This window comes from Saccostrea echinata, unplaced genomic scaffold (genome assembly GCF_033153115.1).
Source record: "Saccostrea echinata isolate AGI-Se365-2 ecotype Australia unplaced genomic scaffold, CSIRO_AGI_Sech_v1 ptg000017l, whole genome shotgun sequence".
Classification (NCBI taxonomy): Eukaryota; Metazoa; Mollusca; class Bivalvia; order Ostreida; family Ostreidae; genus Saccostrea; species Saccostrea echinata.
The window spans coordinates 1,539,391-1,558,529 of record NW_026889766.1 but is presented as its reverse complement, the minus strand read 5'-3'; the positions used below and the strand labels follow the sequence as shown (position 1 = coordinate 1,558,529).

Below are 19,139 nucleotides of genomic sequence, written 5' to 3'. Positions count from 1 at the left end.
TTCGAATTCAAAATATTCAAGAAATTACTTCTAATGTTAATAGCTTATTTCATATTACCAACAACTTTATTCGAAAGTTTTCTGAATTAATCATTACTCTTTAACGATGATTTTTTTTTACCTTCAGAAATCGATTGCAAAGAAAGTATAGTGACTTGGGTTAAGCATAATGTTAACCTGTGTATAATAAATATACACAATATCAAAATATCACTAATATATATTTTTATTTGGTTTATTACAAATAATGGGTAATGATAACACAATAAATCTACCAAATAAAGAAAAATTTAAGAAATGGCCATATTTGACGAGAAATTAATCTGACTTTATTTTTCTTACAAAGAATGTAAAAACGGATATTATGGATTAATATGCGAGGGCATGTGTGGGAACTGTGGAAATGGAACATACTGTAATAAGGAGAACGGAACTTGTCCTGCTGAATGTCAGGCTCACTGGAATGGATCCAAGTGCGACGGTAAAATGAATAGGGTAGCCTTTTGCATAAATAGTTTTCCTATCAGTTTTTTTTTTCTCTCCTTCCCATGTCTGTGATCTTGAAGGTTATCCTGGTGAATATTTTTATCCTTAATTGACAAAAGTTAAACACTGCAACAGGAACATAAAGGAAAATAATCTTGATAACATGAATATTTTTATTTGTAAATGACCAGTGTATTAGTTGAAACAGTGATGAATATACTTAAGGGATAAGCAACTCTCGTGATTTACGCATAACTGGATTTCATATATCAGATTTGAGGAGTTTGGATCCTGCTATCAGTCTAAAGAATTTTTGACAAGTGTATATTCAGTATCTACACACATAGTTAAATTGAAAATCAACACAAATATGGAGGTCAATATGCTTGTTTAGGCTCTACGTTCACTTAATATACCCTTTTCTGCATCTATAATATCGTCTTATATTATTCTTTTACATATAAATCACTTAAGACTTCCCTTTTTTAAAGCACATTAATCATTAGACAAAATAAAATCTTATTCTAGCTTCAATAGACAAATTAGACGTTATGACAAAGAAAAACATCAAAGGAATATCGCATGATTAATTATTTGACCGTTCTGCACTCACAGAATGTCATTTTTCCTTGCATTAAATAATTTAACATAAAAAAATTAATTATTCAAAAGTCTTCATATTTTCATTAATAAAATCACTGTTGTCAAGATTATCTGTTATATTTTGGTAAGAAAATTAAAAATGAGTCTCTATGATTTAAATATTTATGTATTACTAAAAAGTACTAATTTAAAGCTGTTTTGTAATCTTCACCTTTCATGTATGACTTAGAGATTAACAAACTTATATACTTCCCACCTTTTGGGGGATATATTTGCAATAATTTAAATCTCCGGTTATTTTTCTGGACTTTCATTATATGTTTGCTATATTTGTCACAATAAGATAATATAGATCACATAGCTTAGATCAGTTCATGTATATAATTCCAGACTGGCAAATAATATCTCACTGCAAAGAAAAAAAAACTGTGTGAAGCCTGCATGGTAAAAAAGGCGTCCAAACTTAACAGCACTGTTAATACTTTACATGAGAAAAAATTGATCATTTTTCTTTCAAAAAAAAAAAAGAAAAGAAAGAAAGAAACTTCCGCCACAAAATATAGTCTCTACCTTAATGCTTTTTGTGTGGAATTTATTCGGGAGTCGATTTAGATTTAGTTTAAGTAGGATTGGAATTCATATTTATTGTAAAAATTAAAATATGATGCAGAATTCTAGAAATGTAGGTTCAGACAAAGCTCTGCTTAGAAGCACAAATCAAACCTCCTTAATTTTTTCTCTCAGTTTATAAAATATGTCAGATAAATTTTTGCTTTTGATTCTCTAAGAAAGAATTTATTTTTTTCTAAATATACTCTCTAACTTAGAAGAACTATGTTGTATTTTGAAAATCAACAAATGCCCCCGGTCGGCCGTACTCCGATATTTTTGGGCAATTATTTGCTTATTTTAAAATTATTTTACCATGTATACATTGATATTTTAAAAGTATTAAAATTCATTCCCATAAAGAAGAAGATCAGACTACATTTTTTGGGGAAACTAGATCGTGAACTTGGAATGAACGTAGTTTGAGAAAACTTGTTAGACTGTGTGTGTTATTTTGGGGGATATAACATGGCGCTGAAGAAATTGTTATCTCCTTACTTATACGGCTTTGATTTAATGAGCATTTAAGATTTAAAGGGCTATGAGGATGTTGATCTCAAAATGACAACCAAGGGTAAATACCTCTCGCTAAAATCATATCTGTCAAAATCAATGATTTACTACCACAACAATGTTTGTGGGAAAAATGGGAATTCATTTTGAATTTAAAAAGGCCTTTAAAAATGTGATTTTCTCCACCTCAAATTCCAGGATTGTAAATATAGTTAAAAATGAAAGAATATGAGCATGGTGACCAAATATAGGAACGAACGGGAAATAACTCTTAGTAAAATTAATCCTTTATAGTGTATGTGGGAAAAATTGCCATAAGTATTGCCATAATGGACATTGCCATAAGTATTTTGGCATTTACTATTTTTAGTGCAGTACTGTCAAAAATAAGTTACCTGCAATGAACGTAATTTTCTTTGCTTATCCTCACTCAGGAAAACTTGCTTGAACATTTGCTTTTTTTTTTTTTTTTTTTTTTTTTTTTTTTTTTTGGTTTCTGCGTTTAAAAAAATGTTCAGTGTATGCTGTATTTATTCTAGCATGTGAAGATGGATATTTCGGACTGAACTGCGATCGTGAATGTACGAATTGTATTGCAAATAATTGTTACCAAGACAATGGAACCTGTTCAAAAGGGTGTAAGGAGAGATGGACAGGTGCCGAATGTGATAGTATGTATATTGGCGTTTCATCTTCATGATTTTATTAATATGCATTTTATGAAGTTAGGTTCCTGGTTCTTTTTTTTTCTTTTTTTGTTTTTTTTTGTTTTTTTTTTTTTTTTCTCTTTTTTGTTTTTTTGTTTTTTTTGTTTTTTTTTTGTTTTTTTTTTTTTTTGTTTTTGTAAAATTTATAAAACTATGTATATTAACGTGAATTCCTTTTCAATGCCACATTCCAAGTACTTCACAATAAAAAATAATTTCTAAATTTGTAACCCAAATTCTACCTTAGCAGGTCACCCTTTATATAATGATAATCTTTCATATAACCCTTATTTCAGGACAAAAAAGTAATGTATGATTTAATAGACTTTACAATTATTAATTTTCTACCATTCAAGCCATTCTTCTATCCACGGAACCAAATACAGGTGCAATAGTCGGTGGACTCATGACTGTATTTATCCTCTTAGCATTTGTAGTCATCATCGTCATAGCAGTTCTAAGGTATCTTTCAATTATTATGATCATTATTTATTTATCGGAATTGACACATGTAAAAACAAAATTAAGGGGAAATGTAACATTCCTCGGTGTGTGTAAATCTTTCTTGGTATGTTAACTTTCACTTTATCACGCCAGCATTCTAAGCGCACTGTTTTATTCACAATCTTAGAAATAAACCCATAGTTTTGAGAAATATACGGTAAACCTTGTCTAATTGGGACAACACTGGTTTCAAAGAAATTGGCAAGATTAGCAAACATTGTGGATGAGACATTTAAAGACAATTGAATCCACAAAAGGGACTTAATGTAAACATCGTATTAGGCAAAATTTCGGAATATACAAAATTCGAGATATATATATATATATATAAAATACAGGCTACGCATTTTTTCCCTTCACGTTTTTCATCTGATTCCTTAATACTCTGATAAAATCATTAACTTTATCATTATTATTATTATTATTATTATTATAGTGGTGGTGGTAGTGGTTTGATTGATTGAATGTTGTTTTACGTCCCATTGGAGAATTTTTCACTCATATAGAGATGTCACCATATACCGGTGAAGGGTTCAAATTTTGACCTTTCCTCGGCACTCAGGGCATTGAGCAGTGAGGGATCTTTATCGTGCCAACGCCTGCCTTGACACGGGGCCTCGGTTTTTAAGGTCTCATCCGAAGGACCCGCAACTTTCACTTCAATGTGCCGAGCGCATGGCGAAGGAACAGTTGCTTCCCATTTTTTATCGACTTAGGTCAGTCGCGGCCGAGATTCGAACTCACGACCTCCCGATCACGGAGCGAGCGCTCTACCGACTGAGCTACCGTGAACGGTCTGGTGGTAGTGGTGATGAAATAATTACAATATGTGAGAAACTTTTCAGGAGAGCCTTGGATGGGAAACATTCCTAAGGGTCCTTTATTTTAATGCTCCCTCCCATTTAAAATTCGGGGACATACAAACAAGTTGATGAAACAAGGATGTCAACAGTCTCGTTTAAAGTCAATATTTGGCAAGTTCTATGGTCGATACAATGGCCTTATCAGCAAATACAATTTATCATCAAGAAGAATGCTGACTGACGTTTTTCATACTAATTGTTTGGCTACTTTTTAATAGCGATTCTCTGTAACCACTTAAAACTTCTTTGCCACGCATGGTCATCAATTTTGACGAAACTTTGCCCATTATTACAACTTAACACCAGAAACATATATCAAATAAAATTTCGTTGCTAAGTGTCTTGGTTGCCATGGTAACTGGCAGAAAAGTTGAAAAAATTGAGATTTTCAGCTACTTTGAATCTTTATTAAGCCTTAATAAAGACTAAGAAAAACAAACAAACTATTCTCACAAAAACATGACACCTTGTTGCAACTTATGCTGTAAAGAAACTATTTAGAATTTATCTCTAAGTAAGTGGTAACCATGGGTACATTTGGAATACATTTTAGATGCTGAAAAATTCTGAAAAAAGCTCAATATTCACTAATGATAGATGTTACATGATCAAACTCAATCAACAATTGAAGAAAATCGATAAAAATATTTGATCTTAAGTAATAAGGTATTGGCAATATTATTCTAAAAATATCTTTCGTGGTTGCCATGGTAACACAGTGTAACGATGCAAAATTCGTTGCTAAGATTGGGTTAATGCTACTATCTTGAGGAAAAATAGTATAATTCATGACTGGCACATATACATCCTTAGGACCTTGCAACATCGACAACATAAGAAAAATTGGGATTAATTGTTACTTTGCAGTGTAACCATGGAAACAACGTACCAGTTGTTTAAAGTGATATTTTCTTACTGCTTTAGGAATTTACTAACCTTTTAATCAAGGAACATATGATTTGACTCACCTTGAATAGTACTTATCTGGTAGAACTAAAGTTGAATATCATATATTGATAAAGTTTGTTGAAAAATACAACACTGTTGTTATGGTTACCAAGAAGGGAAAATGTTCGATTTCGTTAATTTTATTTCAATATTAAATCCTATGTGCCAGTTTTTTGCATCCAGTAAGATATTGGTTGGTAGTCAAAATTGAAAGTCAGGTTAGTTGTTCATATATATCAATCATAAAAGTTTTGGGAATCTACATACAAGGGTACGTATCCAAGGAAACAGAATATTTTCAGATTTTTATGCATATTTTTTCGGCTAATTTCCATAGCAACGCTCTATCTAAAGAACCAAATTTGAATTTTTTGAAATGTGAAAATTAGGGTCACACCAACGCCTTTAAAAATTGATCATCAGTTATATAAAAATATGCTTTGTAAAAAGATAAAATAAGATTAAAATACTAAGAGAGTAAATTTAAAATCCCTTTGTGGTATTAAAACCATGGCAACCATTGCCAACTTATAAGAAATATCATATTTCGTCCTTGGTATACGTTACAAGGATCTCCTGTCTATTATTTGCTTGCATTTCAACCTATAATTGTTTTTATTCTTAAGTGTATGACTTTATAAAATTAAATGAACAAAATTATTACTTTTGAATACTTTGTTTCCATAGTAACGTGTGTAATAGTTGATTTACCAAACATGTTTATCATGCATTTAAGACATCAGGCCTTCAACTTTCAGAAACAGTCATTGCCACTTGTTTGCTTTGCTGCAAACGTTAACTGTGGGACTCTGAACATGTTGAAAAATGCCATTTTTCAAACTTTAGGACATGTTGCTATGGTAACCATGACACGTAGCAACCAATTTTTGCCTGATTTGAGTTTACGGTATCAAAGACTTTTATCATAGAGAGTTTGGAGAAATTCTGAGACTATGCGTGCCACAGTTCCTATATAAAAGTTAAAGTCATTACAGAGAATGGCTCTTAATCACTGAGTTGTAAACGGATTTTTTTCTGTTCGCTCCATCATGACTCTGAGCACAACGCGGGATACTTACTCCTTCTTGGTACCTGATCTGACATATGATGTTTTGGAGGTCCGTGTTTGTTCTGCTCCAGATTTGTATTGTTTCAATGGACTTTTTGAGCTTGATGACTGTGCGTTATCTCCATATTTCATTTTGGTCTGTCCCTCTATCTGTTTATCCGCAAAAATCATTTTGCTCCAACATAACTTTTGAATGGTTGTTGTTAGGGATTCATATATGACATGAATATTTCTTGTAAAAAATACTTTCTTTGGTTACCAAGATTTTGCCCTTATGTACTTGACCTTTGGTTTTGATCTACTAGGAAAATGTTTGACCTCGGTCAGAGCAGAATAGTTGGAGCTAGGGCTTTTATATTCCACATGTGCATTCCTTGTGACAAAACTTTACATTTTGTACCGACATTTTTTTTTTGAACCCATGACCTTGGAGTTTGACTAACTTCATAAAACTTACTTCGTCATAATGTTGGAATGGTTGGTGCCAGGGCTTGTATATTTAACATGTGAATCCAACTGACAAAACCTTTCCTTTGGCATCAACCCATTTTAACCATTTGGCCTGGATGTTTGACTCACTGTCGAAGGACTTTAACTTGGTCATGAGCTGTAAGATTGGGTCATTAATATTTTTAAACACATCTTGTTCAGGATTATTTTTTTAATCGTATTTTTTTATATTATATTTTTGACTGCATCATTTTCAGCATGACGATTACAAAATCTTTCATAACTTTCCATCTAAACGCTTTTAAGTTACTAATATACTATCTTCAATTAAAAGTTAATCATGTCAGCCTTAATGCAAATTCAGGAAATACATTCATTATGCAGGCGACAGTATGCGGAAAAAGATCGAGAAAACACGGGAAACGTATTCAGGTGTGTTGAGTATGATCCAAAAATCAACCCCAGAAGAAAGAAATATGCGAATATCGTTGGTAAGACCTGTCTACACACATATGATATTTAGACAAAATGAAACAAACATTATTTTCGATATATTGTACTCTTTATCCGCATTCCAGTTGTTTATATGAATTAAGGTATGTCACTTGTCAGCTTTTATGAAACGTTCAGTCATAACCGCTAATTTCAAAACTATTTATTACAATTCAATTTTTATAATATCTTTAAATAAAACAATGCAAATGATTCAACATTTAATTAAAAAACTGCTCACAATTTCATAAAAAAGCAAGATTTATGAGTGACTATTTCTTGTGATGGAAGGATATTTGGAAGAAAATTCTTCAGATCTAAACATTTGTTAAATTTAATATCTTGGGACTTTAGCCCAACATATTTTTACTTTATGAATATTTTCCGTTATGATATGCTAGGAATGTAAAATATAGGTCTCAATTTATATTTTAAGAATACATTTTACACATTCACTCAACATACTTTGCCAAGAAATGAAGATATATTAAAGAAGTCAAGATGAAATTTACACCTTTTTTTTGCCTAAAAATCGCACATTGTGATCATTATCTCAAAATTTGCATTACGGATCCCAACTTTTTCTTTCAACACGATACTTCCAACCGACCAGCACTTCCGTCATACAAAAATTGATACAAGAAAATATTTTATTGCCTATTTCGATTTTTACAATATCCCAAATATGATACTTTTTAGTGCAGAAGTGTCACACAATAATTTATACACACTAATACACATGGTTTATTCAATGATAAATATAATTCAAACTATTTTACGTAAAACAATCTATTTTTCGCCATAATTACATCTGATAAAATATGATTAAGATTAAAGCTAATAACCAAAGAGTTACAATTTAAATGCAAAAATGTCAACTTAATTGTTCCGTAGCTAAGTAAGATACACACTGACCCCCCATTTTCTTTGTGAATCGTGCTATATGAAAACTTATCTAACATATATTTCTAAAATAAATTGATATAAATAATTTCACGAGTGACATACCTTAAACCTTAAAAAAAATCAAATTCGAATGCCAAAAAAAAGAAAAAAAAACAATTTTCATATATATTTGAGTAAATATTTCTTATGGAATAAAACACCACTTATAACAAACATATTTAACGACACATTCAAATATATATATTTTTTACGCATCCCTCTCCATGCAGCTCCTGATATAAGTTTGCAGAGTGCCTTTTCCAACGCAGAATACTATAATCTAGGTCATATAAGCACTGTTATGCGGACGCAGGATTTGCAAGACATAATTGCTTTTAAAGGGAGCGAAAAGCAACACCCATTCATTATGGAATACAAGGTACTATCAGAGCGGATTAACTGAAAACTTTTTATAAACATCTCAATATTTCTTTCTAACTTTTGTAAAATTTATCAATCATCCAAATCCAGGTCCGAGAACTAGCTCCTTGAATTTATAGTTTTGCATATCATTGTAATATACCAAAATATTTATGGTTATTATAATCTTCAAATTTCTAAACTGTTTTCAAAATAATTGAAAATGACATAAGTCAATTTCTGTGAAAACAACAATTCAAGTGATTTCCAGTAGCCTTATATACACGATAATATCTTTTTACGTCTTGCTCAAGTGCCTGGCAATGAACATTAACTTTTAAAATTACAATACTTCAATCACAAACTGTTGAGAAAATTTGTGTAATATTTAGGCACGTGCCATCTCATCTTAAGCTAAATTTGAGAAAAAAAAACTTCTTCTTTTGGAACTTTTGTGTTTATATTTCTTTTATATTTTGCATTTGTGCGATATGAAAATGCGACGACAAATTAGAAACAAATCACCGCTTTTACAGTGCCAATCAACAAAAATGTAATGCACATGAAAAAAATAAATTATATTATCAGCCTTTTTGTTTCCTTTATTTGACATACTTGAAAACAAAAAGCAGAAATTTATTTTTTACATGTTGTGTTTTTCTAGTACCTAATTGAATACATATCTTAATATAACGGTTTCACAACAGGGGATTTTCTAGAGGCTGGTATTAAAGCGAATTTGTAAGAAAAGTATCTAAGATCGACACCATTTTAAAATTTTGCATTTAAAAAAAACATATCGCATGGAATTTTCCTTCATGAAGCAAAACTGCCAATGATAGCATTGAAATTTACTTTTTAAAAGAATTGGCAAATATACAGATTCTTCAATGAACACAACTGGCAAAGGTTATAAGCTCGTACCATTTCTGTATATGTACTCATACATGTATCTCAGAATCTCAGAGACATAGCATCTCTCACGGATATGAATAAACATTCGCAAACTATGAAAACGTCTCTTTCTTGATCCACACTTAGTTTTGCCATGTTTAGTCGTCCATTATACTTTACTTAAAGTAAAATACTTCTTATTCAGAGGTTACCTCCCGGAGATGTAAGCAAATGTCCAACGGCTCAGAAGAAAGAAAACATCACTAAGAACAGATTTAAAACAACATTTCCTTGTAAGAATATTTGTTAGTAAGTTTGTTTAATCCCTTGTTATTCATATTGAGATGCCACCACTCGCCGGTGGAAGACTGCAAATTTAGACCTATACTCAGCACTAAGGGCCTTTGAGCAGTAAAGGATCTTTTCCTGCCAGCATCCACTGCTACATATACAGGGGGTCTCGATTTCAACCGTCTAACCAAAAGGACCTGTCTCCAAGTCCCGCACTGGGATTCGAACCCGCAACGTAAGGATCAACTCCTTACGGCTCGACTCTACACAAAAATCTCTAACCACTGCACCACGCGGGCGACCCTTCTAAGAATGATATTTTGAATTGCTATAGTTCGATTTTTGTCTTTTCATATGATTCTTTTAAATCTAAAATGTGCTGATTTACAGATATCTACTTGAGAGTTACACCTACTATAAAACATTGACCGTTCATGGTAGCTCATTCGGTAGAGCTGTCGCGCCGTGTTCGCTAGGTCGTGAGTTCGAATCTCGGCCGCGACTGACCTGAGTCGATAAAAAATGGGTAGCAACTGTTCCTTCGCCATGCTCTCGGCACTTTGAAGTGAAAGTTGCGGGTCCTTCGGATGAGACCTTAAAAACCGAGGCCCCGTGTCACGGCAGGCGTTGGCAAAATAAAGATCCCTCAATGCTCAATAGCCCTGAGTGCCTAGTAAAGGTCAAAATTTGAAGCCCTTCACCGGAATATGGTTACGTCTCTATATGAGTGAAAAATTCTCGAATGGGACGTAAAACAACATACAATCAATCATTATAAAACATTGATTGATTTCCATGTTTTTGGGCTTAAATATAGCATTCGAAATTAGAGACATTAATGATTATAGATTTAACATTTACATTACGTCTCTCAATTCCAAAAGGGTAATCTACACAACCCAACATTTCACTCTCTGAAGCCCTTTCTGCATGTCAGACTGATCAATGAACGACCAATACGAGTGAATGAACTCTCTCTGAAAGAAGTTTTAATTGATTCTTGCGTGGAAATTAGTCATTTTAAAATAAAATAGCTATACTTTCGTTGTATGTATACCAGTTAAGCCACGTGTACTTGATTATACTGTACTTATTAAGTGTCACTAAAAGGATTATTCTTTTTGATGTACTATTATTGTAACCAAAATATGAGTAAATTCACTAAAAGAACCGTTTTTGTTAGAATCTTTCAAATTATGACTTTCTAGGAAAACAATATGTTACAGTACATTGATTACATATATATTTATTTAAAATAAAATTATGACATGTCATCTGTTCGCTTTGCTCGGCATAGATGAACATTCGAGGGTTGTACTTGGAGAGAAATGGGACGTAGATGACAACGATTACATCAACGCAAATTACATTAAGGTATTCTATAAAACCATCGTATTTCGTATCTTTCATTATACTTTTTATTTGAATAAATCAAAGGTTAATACCTTCTATTTTTCGTTTTACTGACCATTTCATGCGTTTAAAAAAATGCTCTGTTAGATGCCCAATCAGAATAATTTTTTGCGATTCATTTTCTGTATTTTTTCGATAAAACTCATTCTATTTCGCCAATAAGAACATCTGCGTTAACTGGAAAGTCTGTTCCACATTAAGACATATCTGAAGGGAAGAGGAGGTGGCTTGATTTTGTTATTATGTCCATAAAAAATAAAATATATATTTTAAATTTACTTTGTATTATAAACTACATCCCGGTTTCATTGTTTTAGGATTTTAAAGGCGAAAGACGTTACATCGCCGCTCAAGGTACAAAACAGGCAGAAAAAAAAACCAAACTCTTCTGTTTTTCCTCTGGTTATAATGGATTTATGTATATGTGTAATGTACATCTAAAAAATGATTTATCTAGTTAAATTATGTAAGTAATAGTTAATTTCTTTTGTCATAATTAATATAGTTAAAAATAAACTTTAAAATTTAGAACAAAAGTGATATCTAAATTACGCTTTGTACTTAGGTCCACGGGAGAATACTTTGACAGACTTCCTGAAAATGATATGGCAGGAAAACATACAATGCATTGTTATGTTGACTAATCTGGTTGAAGATGGAAAGGTAAGATAAATCTGTAACACTTAGAATTGTGTCATTTTTTTTTCTTTTTGGCTAGCTGCTGCATGTGAGTTTGCATAAATGTAATGGAAGGGCAATGAAATATGTGTTATTTTTTATTCCATTTTCAGAAAAAATGCGCTAAGTACTGGCCGGATAATGATATGTCCAAAAATATTGGACAGTGTACCCTAAGTCTGTTAGAGGAAACAGTATATGCTTTTTATACATTTCGAATGTTCTCACTTCAAAGAAGAAACGTAAGCTCTTTTTTGTTATACGTTTTCCTTTACAATTGAGATTATGTAAAATTTTCTAATCAGCAATTGCCTTTGGGAAAGAAAATTTCAAATTTATTTATAAAAAATAAAAAAAGATACAATAAATAAATAAATAAAAGTATTGCCCTACTGTAAAATCCCTATTTTTTTTTTTTTTTTTTTTTTTTTTTTTTTTTTTTTTGAAAGGGGGGTAGTTTCGTAGTTTTCGTGATATAAAGGAAACCACGAATTCATGTCCCCAACGAAATGTAAAACTTTAAATATCTTGTGACACAACAATTCTTAAACCACGAAATCAAATCTCCATGAACCAATATTTTTTTTTTCTTTTAACCACAAACCAATTATGTTTTTCTTTTAACCACGAAAATTTGACCCCACGAAAATATGTGATTTTACAGTATTTATTCCTAGGCTATATATGTAAGATAATATTAAAATTTTCATTACATTTAACTGCTGTAAGTAATTTCATATGGTCAGTTTTAATGTATCAAGTATATAACAATATCATATTAACAACTCTTTTTTGGGCAACAGCTACATGACCTAAGGATTATAACCCATTTCCACTACACAGCTTGGCCAGATCATGATACCCCAGAAGAGATAGCACTTGTTCAGTTTCATAGAACTGTTACCAAAAAATGGAAGTCTGAATCTCCCTTACTTGTTCACTGCAGGTTTGCCAGCCACACCTGTATTGCTAGAATTCTTTGCAACAAAATGATATTTTTAACAAAAGTTCTAGAAAGTTAAGCAGATTGTAAAGTTTCCTGATGAAAATCCATTTAATTCTTAAGATTTTTAGACATGAAAAGGTATTATTTCTCTACAACATATACTCTCAATGTTTTGTACTCCATAGAGAGAAAAGATAAAAGAAGCAGTGCAGTATTCACAACATGTTAAAATATAAAAGTCGTTCCCAAATATGATTTATATAAAAACTATTACCCTTCCATTGTAGATACATAACTAGGATAATTAAGATAAGTTATCGTATAATCCTGGTGACCAGGATAATTTATTCAGGTGTTATATGATTTTCGTATAACCAAGACACTTACGTCTTTTCAAATTTCAGTGCAGGAGTTGGTAGAACGGGTACTTTTATAGGCCTCGATACCTTACTGAAACAAGGAAGGCAAACGGGGCGGATCAACATATTTGAGTTTGTGAAGCAAATGAGAGAGGATCGTATGACTATGGTTCAAACTGTTGTAAGATTACCAATTATTAAGACAATATTCTCGATATTTAACTTATTCATATACCGTTCTTTTCCTACAAGGCTTCTAAGCATCAATCATACTTTCTAAGCACGTTAACCAAAATCATACATATAAAGATGAAAAGTGTATAAAGATAAACAGTTTTATTCATATTTCAGGAACAGTATGTGTTCCTACACAAAGCATTACTCTGTGGATTCCAAGAAAGAGAGACAGTCATATCGGAATTGAATCTTGAACCAAAACTTAATTTACTGCATAATGACACATCACCATTGAATCAACAACAATTATACAAGGAGTTCAAAGTAACGTATTATAGTATTTGAAATGATTTATCTATCAGATAAACAATCATAAGTAGTTTAACATTTAGTGTATCCTTTTTTAGCTCACCTGAGCTGAAGGCTCAAGTGAGCTTTCCTGATCACATTTTGTCCGTCGTCCGTCTGTCTAGCTGTCTGTCTGTCCGTCTGTCTGTCTCTCAGTACAGTTAAGGCAACATTTTCTATAAAAAGACACTGAAAACAAGACACTTGAAGTTTAACCGTATTATTTTCTAGCATACGACTCTACCGAAAATATCTTTCTGTCTTCTTGAAGAGTGTGTCCTTCGCTTTTAATATTGATATTTTTTGTCATCATGTGACCTTTAGTAGTCACGTGGGCTCCTATTTTAGCTCAAGATATAAAATATCAAATTTAACCGAAAAGTTCAAGGGCAAGGCAAAGAAAAATTACACTGCACAAGGTTTCAATGTGTCCCCAGATATCTATCCTATCTCAAAAATAATGCTCATTCAGTTAGATTTCTGGTATTATTTAGTTATTCAGTAAAAACAAAGACCGGTATTGAAAAAATAGGGTACTTTCCGCATTTCATGTGAAATAATAAATTACTTAGCGAATTACAGAGAAATGAGCATCACTTTTCAAAAAGTATGCAGTAAAATAAACAATTTAATACAAAAACCTACCTCTTCATATGTCGCCTTGCCCTTGAACTTTTTAGTTTAAAATCGAAGTCTTGAAACATTCATTCTAAATATAGTTTTCAAACGCATTAGTGACCCGGCACGGGAGGTAACTCTTTGGTATTTGTAGAGTTTGTTTACCTCGCGAATTTGAACATGTAACATCTACAGACTATGCTAGGCTTTATTTTACTTATTCAAAACGGTATGCATATAAAGATCTTGACTTTAATTACTTTCCTTTGTATGTGTTCGTCCTTTTCATACACCAGACAAGACCTTGTTGAATACCTTCCGCATTTTCTCGATGATCTAGGCCTTTATCATGTTCGTATATAAACATGTATAATAATCAAGTTTATCGGCACTGCCGCAAAGTACATCATATAAGTAAGATTGAAAAAATGTCCATTACTAAATTTCAATCATTTCTGATAAACGTGTAGATCTCCCCTCCCTCATATGATGAGAAACCGTTCATCCCCCCCCCCCCCCGCTACAAACAGACATAATAAAAATATATATCTGCAACAGAATGAAGTTTCACATATGGGTTTTCCTCAGTGGCTCTCCAAAATCTTCTTTTGTTTAAGAGTTTCTGTTGGCTTATAAATTACTCAGATATAAAAACCAGGTGAGGGTTATTTACACCTGTTAATATAATTAGTTCTATCCTCCTTTCTGCATATCTAACCCCTTATATTTTGCTTCTTAGCTCCCTTGATGAAAGTACAATGATATATACTTGGGCATTGTTAACTTGTAAACATCATGATCTAGTTTTTATTTATTAGGATATAACCATTGCATCTCATTTAGAGCGGGTGCTTTCATTTTGTTTTTTAAAGGGGGGGTCTTTTCCTGTGATAAACTTGTTTGTGTATAAAAGCTTAGAGATTGATATTTTCTCAAAAAAAAAAATGAAAGCACCCGAGCTAAACTATACTTCTTTGATCCAAATGATCATGATAAATATATAATTATGCCAATATTAGGCTTTATTTGGTTCAATGTAACACCATGTTCATGCAAGTCTGGATTTTCACACCTTTACAGCCTTAAAAGCTGACATTCATATCACTGTTGCCATTGAAAGATAACAGTTAAAGTATTATTCATCTAGTAAATTTATTTAATAACTACAGCTTCTCCCATACAAAGCCAGGCTTTGAGGGTAATTCTGAGCAGGTGCATAGTTTTTCCATCAAGACATGTACTCTGGGATAAAATCCATTCTAAAAATAAAATGAAATATTATTAAGTGTGCTGGTGATTAAAACAGTAAAATTTGAAACAATGTAATGAGTAAAATCTAATGAAATCACATAAAATGTATCAAAATATCTGTAACTCTGCTGTTTTTATTTATTAAAACATTTTTTTTAAATAATAGTGCCATGAATATGTGTGTTGTTGATATCATTAAGCATACCTTTTTACTTGGTCCATACACTTGCTGCCTGCGTCAACACTGGAATGGTTCAAATTCTTTGTGAACAGCTACTGTAACATAAAATATACCAAAAATATAATGAGTCAAATACATATTAGTTAAAATAAATGGCACTGCAATGTGCAAAACAAACCATGTAATATAACATTTTCTAAAATTCATGAAATCTTTTGTTACAAAACTTCTCTGGGAATTTTAAAACTCTGCCATTTGCAATTTAGCAATTTAAGCTTGGAAAATAACTGATTAAAGGAAACAAATTCATAGATTTAATTCTTTCATCTGTTCAAAATTAAAAAAACTGTTATATTGGCATACAATAAAATTATTGTGAAATATTTTAATAGTGAACATACCATGTTTAGAAATTGTTGCATATGTTTTCTGTAGATAACTCTGGATTATATGCATGCAGCACCTGACAGCTACAATGATGAAAGAATTGTACATCATGTATTCAGACCAGAAGAATAAAATAACATGATATTCAATTATAATTTAGAAATATCATTCTACAGATTTAGAATTTCATAATACAGATGCTAAGAATTATTTTAAAGTATGAAACACTAGCTGGTGAAAATTTAAACTTTAAATCCTATTTTTGATTTACAGGACTGGGGTATAAAATCCATACATGCATGTATATTACATACACAATACAGTTTCACTTTACAGAAATATACACTTTATGGATGTGCTAAATTATCATTTGATATCCTGCTTTCCTTTTCAAATTACATATTAAGATGATTGTATGTCAACATAATTATATGTTTAATGAATCTTTTATCAATGATTGAAATTTAACAATAATTAATATTAATAAATTTAACAGCAAACTTTTGCATGCCTGCAGATCTCCATGATACATACATTCTCTCAAAAATTAATTGAACGGCAAGGAATTGCATATTCAGTGCAAATTAAACTGTTGATGTGCAACTTCATATCATGTTTGTGTGTGTTGTGTGTGTAAGGGGGGGGGGGGGGGGTTGACACAGCTCCTGGGCACTGCCAATATATCTTCCTTCATGTAAACATATTATACATACACACTCCATTATTTCATATTGATGTTAACAATAGTATGTCTAAATCTTGATACCTATGCGTACATAATATACGAATCTAAATATGAAAACCCCTGCAGCTGCCCAGGGTAGAGAGGTGGGGTGCAATAGCCTCAGTAGTCCATGATTTCTCTAAATATCTGCATCATCTGATAAACAAACCATAAATCTGTTACTTTATTACTGTTCTCTTTAGAAGATTTACCTGTTTGCTGTATTTTCCACCGCAAATCTCAGCTGCTGTCTCCACGTCCTTTATGTAAACAACATTCCGTGTCACTGAGTGCAAGCGCTTGGCTGAAGCCGAGTGCAGCCAAACGACACAATAAAAAGCGAATTATTTCGACAACATGATGTTCTAAACAAAAGAAAATCACTATTTCTAATTTATTTAAAGACAAGAATACTGACATTTGTTACAATTTTTTTGCAATTGTCGTTAAATAGTTATTTTGAGGTCTAATTCCTTATATAGATATATCAGGGCGGAGCTGTCATGACGTCAAACCTCATTATGACCTCATTACCATAAAAGGTTCATGGGTAGCCTTAACTGTACTGCGCTGTCCGTCCGTCCGTTTGTAAACTTTTCACATTTTCGACTTCTTCTCCAGAACCACTGGGCCAATTTCACCCAAACTTGCCACAAAGCATCCTTGGGTAAAAGGAATTTAAGTTTCTTCAAATGAAGGGCCACACCCTCTTTCAAGGGGAGATAATTAAGAATTGGTGAAAATTTGGTGTCATCTTTTAAAAATCTTCTCAAGAACCATTGGGCCAGAAAAGTTGAAACTTATGTGAGTCCTTCATTACGTAGTGTAGATTCAAGTTTGTTCAAATCATTACCCCCAGGGGTAGGGTGGGGCCAGAATGGGGGATCAAAATTTTACATTGGAATATATAGGAAAAATTTTTAAAAGTCTTCTTCGCAATAACAACAAAGCCACAATTAGTTATACTGATACGGAGTCATCCTCAGGTAGTGTAGATTCAAGTTCGTTCAAATCATGACTACCGGGGGTAGGGTGGGGCCAGAATGAGGGATCAAAGTTTTACATAGGAATATATAGGAAATGTCTTTAAAATTCTTCTTCTAAAGAACAACAAAGCCACAATTAGTCATATTGAAATGGAATCATCCTCAGGTAGTGTAGATTCAAGTTTCTTCAAATCATGACCCCCAGGGGTAGGGTGGGGCCACAATGGGTGATCAAAGTTTTACATAGGAATACATAGAAAAAATCTTGAAAAAATCTTCTTCTCAAGAACAACAAAGCCACAATTAGTCATATTGATATGGAATCATCCTCAGGTAGTGTAGATTCAAGTTTCTTCAAACCATGACCCCCAGGGGTAGGGTGGGGCCACAATGGGGGATCAAAGTTTTACATAAGAATATTTAGGAAAAATATTTTAAAATTCTTCTTCTCAATAACAACAAAGCCACAATTAGTCATATTGATATGGAATCCTCCTCAGGTAGTGTAGATTCAAGTTTATTCAAATCATGACCCCCGGGGCTAGGGTGGGGCCACAATGGGGAATCAATGTTTTTAATACATAGTAATATATAGGAAAAAACTTTTAAAATCTTCTTCTCAAGAACTGCTATGCCATAATTAGTCTTATTGATACGGAATCATCCTCAGGTTGTGTAGATTCAAGTTTCTTCAAATCATGACCCCCGTGGGTAGGATGGGGCCACAATGGGTGATCAAAGTTTTACATAGGAATATATAGAAAAAAAATCTTTAAAATCTTTTTTCTACAGAACAACAAAGCCACGATTAGTTATATAGTTATATTGAATATGGAATCATCCTTAGGTAGTGTAGATTTTTTTTTTTTTTTCAAATCATGACCCTTGAGGGTAGGGTGAGGCCACAATGGGGGATCAAAGTTTTACATAGGAATATATAGGAAAAATCTTTAAAAATCTTTTCAAGAACAGGAAAGCCATGATTAGTCATATTGATATGGAAGCATCCAGGTATTGTAGATTCAAGTTTGTTCAAGGCATCCTCCAGTAGTAGGGTGGGACCATAATGGGGGATCAAAGTTTTACAAAAGATCATGTATAGGAAATATCTTTAAAAAATCTTCTTCTCAAGAACAACAAAGCCATGATGAGTCATATTGATTTGGAAGCATCCTCAGGTAGTATAGATTCAAGTTTGGTGACAGGCGATCAAAGCTTTACATATGAATATATAGGAGGAAAATCTGCTGACGAAGAACAACAGGGCCATATTGACTCAGGTGAGCGTTGTGGCCCATGGGCCTCTTGTTTTCATTTCTATCAGAATTCAAAAAACA

The 19,139-nt window shown here is 32.4% G+C and overlaps 1 protein-coding gene and 1 long non-coding RNA gene across 2 annotated transcripts in view; one reads left to right on the top strand and one right to left on the bottom strand.

Annotated features, from left to right (window-relative positions):
• LOC133189207 (receptor-type tyrosine-protein phosphatase mu-like) overlaps window positions 1-19,139 on the top strand; it is a 36,450-nt gene that overhangs the window by 12,122 nt on the left and 5,189 nt on the right. The window contains exons 8-17 of the mRNA XM_061324611.1: window positions 347-481; window positions 8,459-8,568; window positions 9,649-9,736; window positions 11,032-11,108; window positions 11,465-11,501; window positions 11,713-11,810; window positions 11,939-12,067; window positions 12,629-12,771; window positions 13,176-13,311; window positions 13,482-13,631. Coding sequence (XP_061180595.1) covers window positions 347-481; window positions 8,459-8,568; window positions 9,649-9,736; window positions 11,032-11,108; window positions 11,465-11,501; window positions 11,713-11,810; window positions 11,939-12,067; window positions 12,629-12,771; window positions 13,176-13,311; window positions 13,482-13,631 — 1,103 coding nt within the window. The remainder of the gene's footprint in view (window positions 1-346; window positions 482-8,458; window positions 8,569-9,648; window positions 9,737-11,031; window positions 11,109-11,464; window positions 11,502-11,712; window positions 11,811-11,938; window positions 12,068-12,628; window positions 12,772-13,175; window positions 13,312-13,481; window positions 13,632-19,139) is intronic.
• On the bottom strand, window positions 15,740-17,154 carry LOC133189133 (uncharacterized). The gene is made up of 3 exons (XR_009721412.1): window positions 17,029-17,154; window positions 16,107-16,175; window positions 15,740-15,800 (listed from the first exon to the last, which is right to left on the bottom strand). It is a non-coding gene; the product is annotated as an uncharacterized LOC133189133 (long non-coding RNA).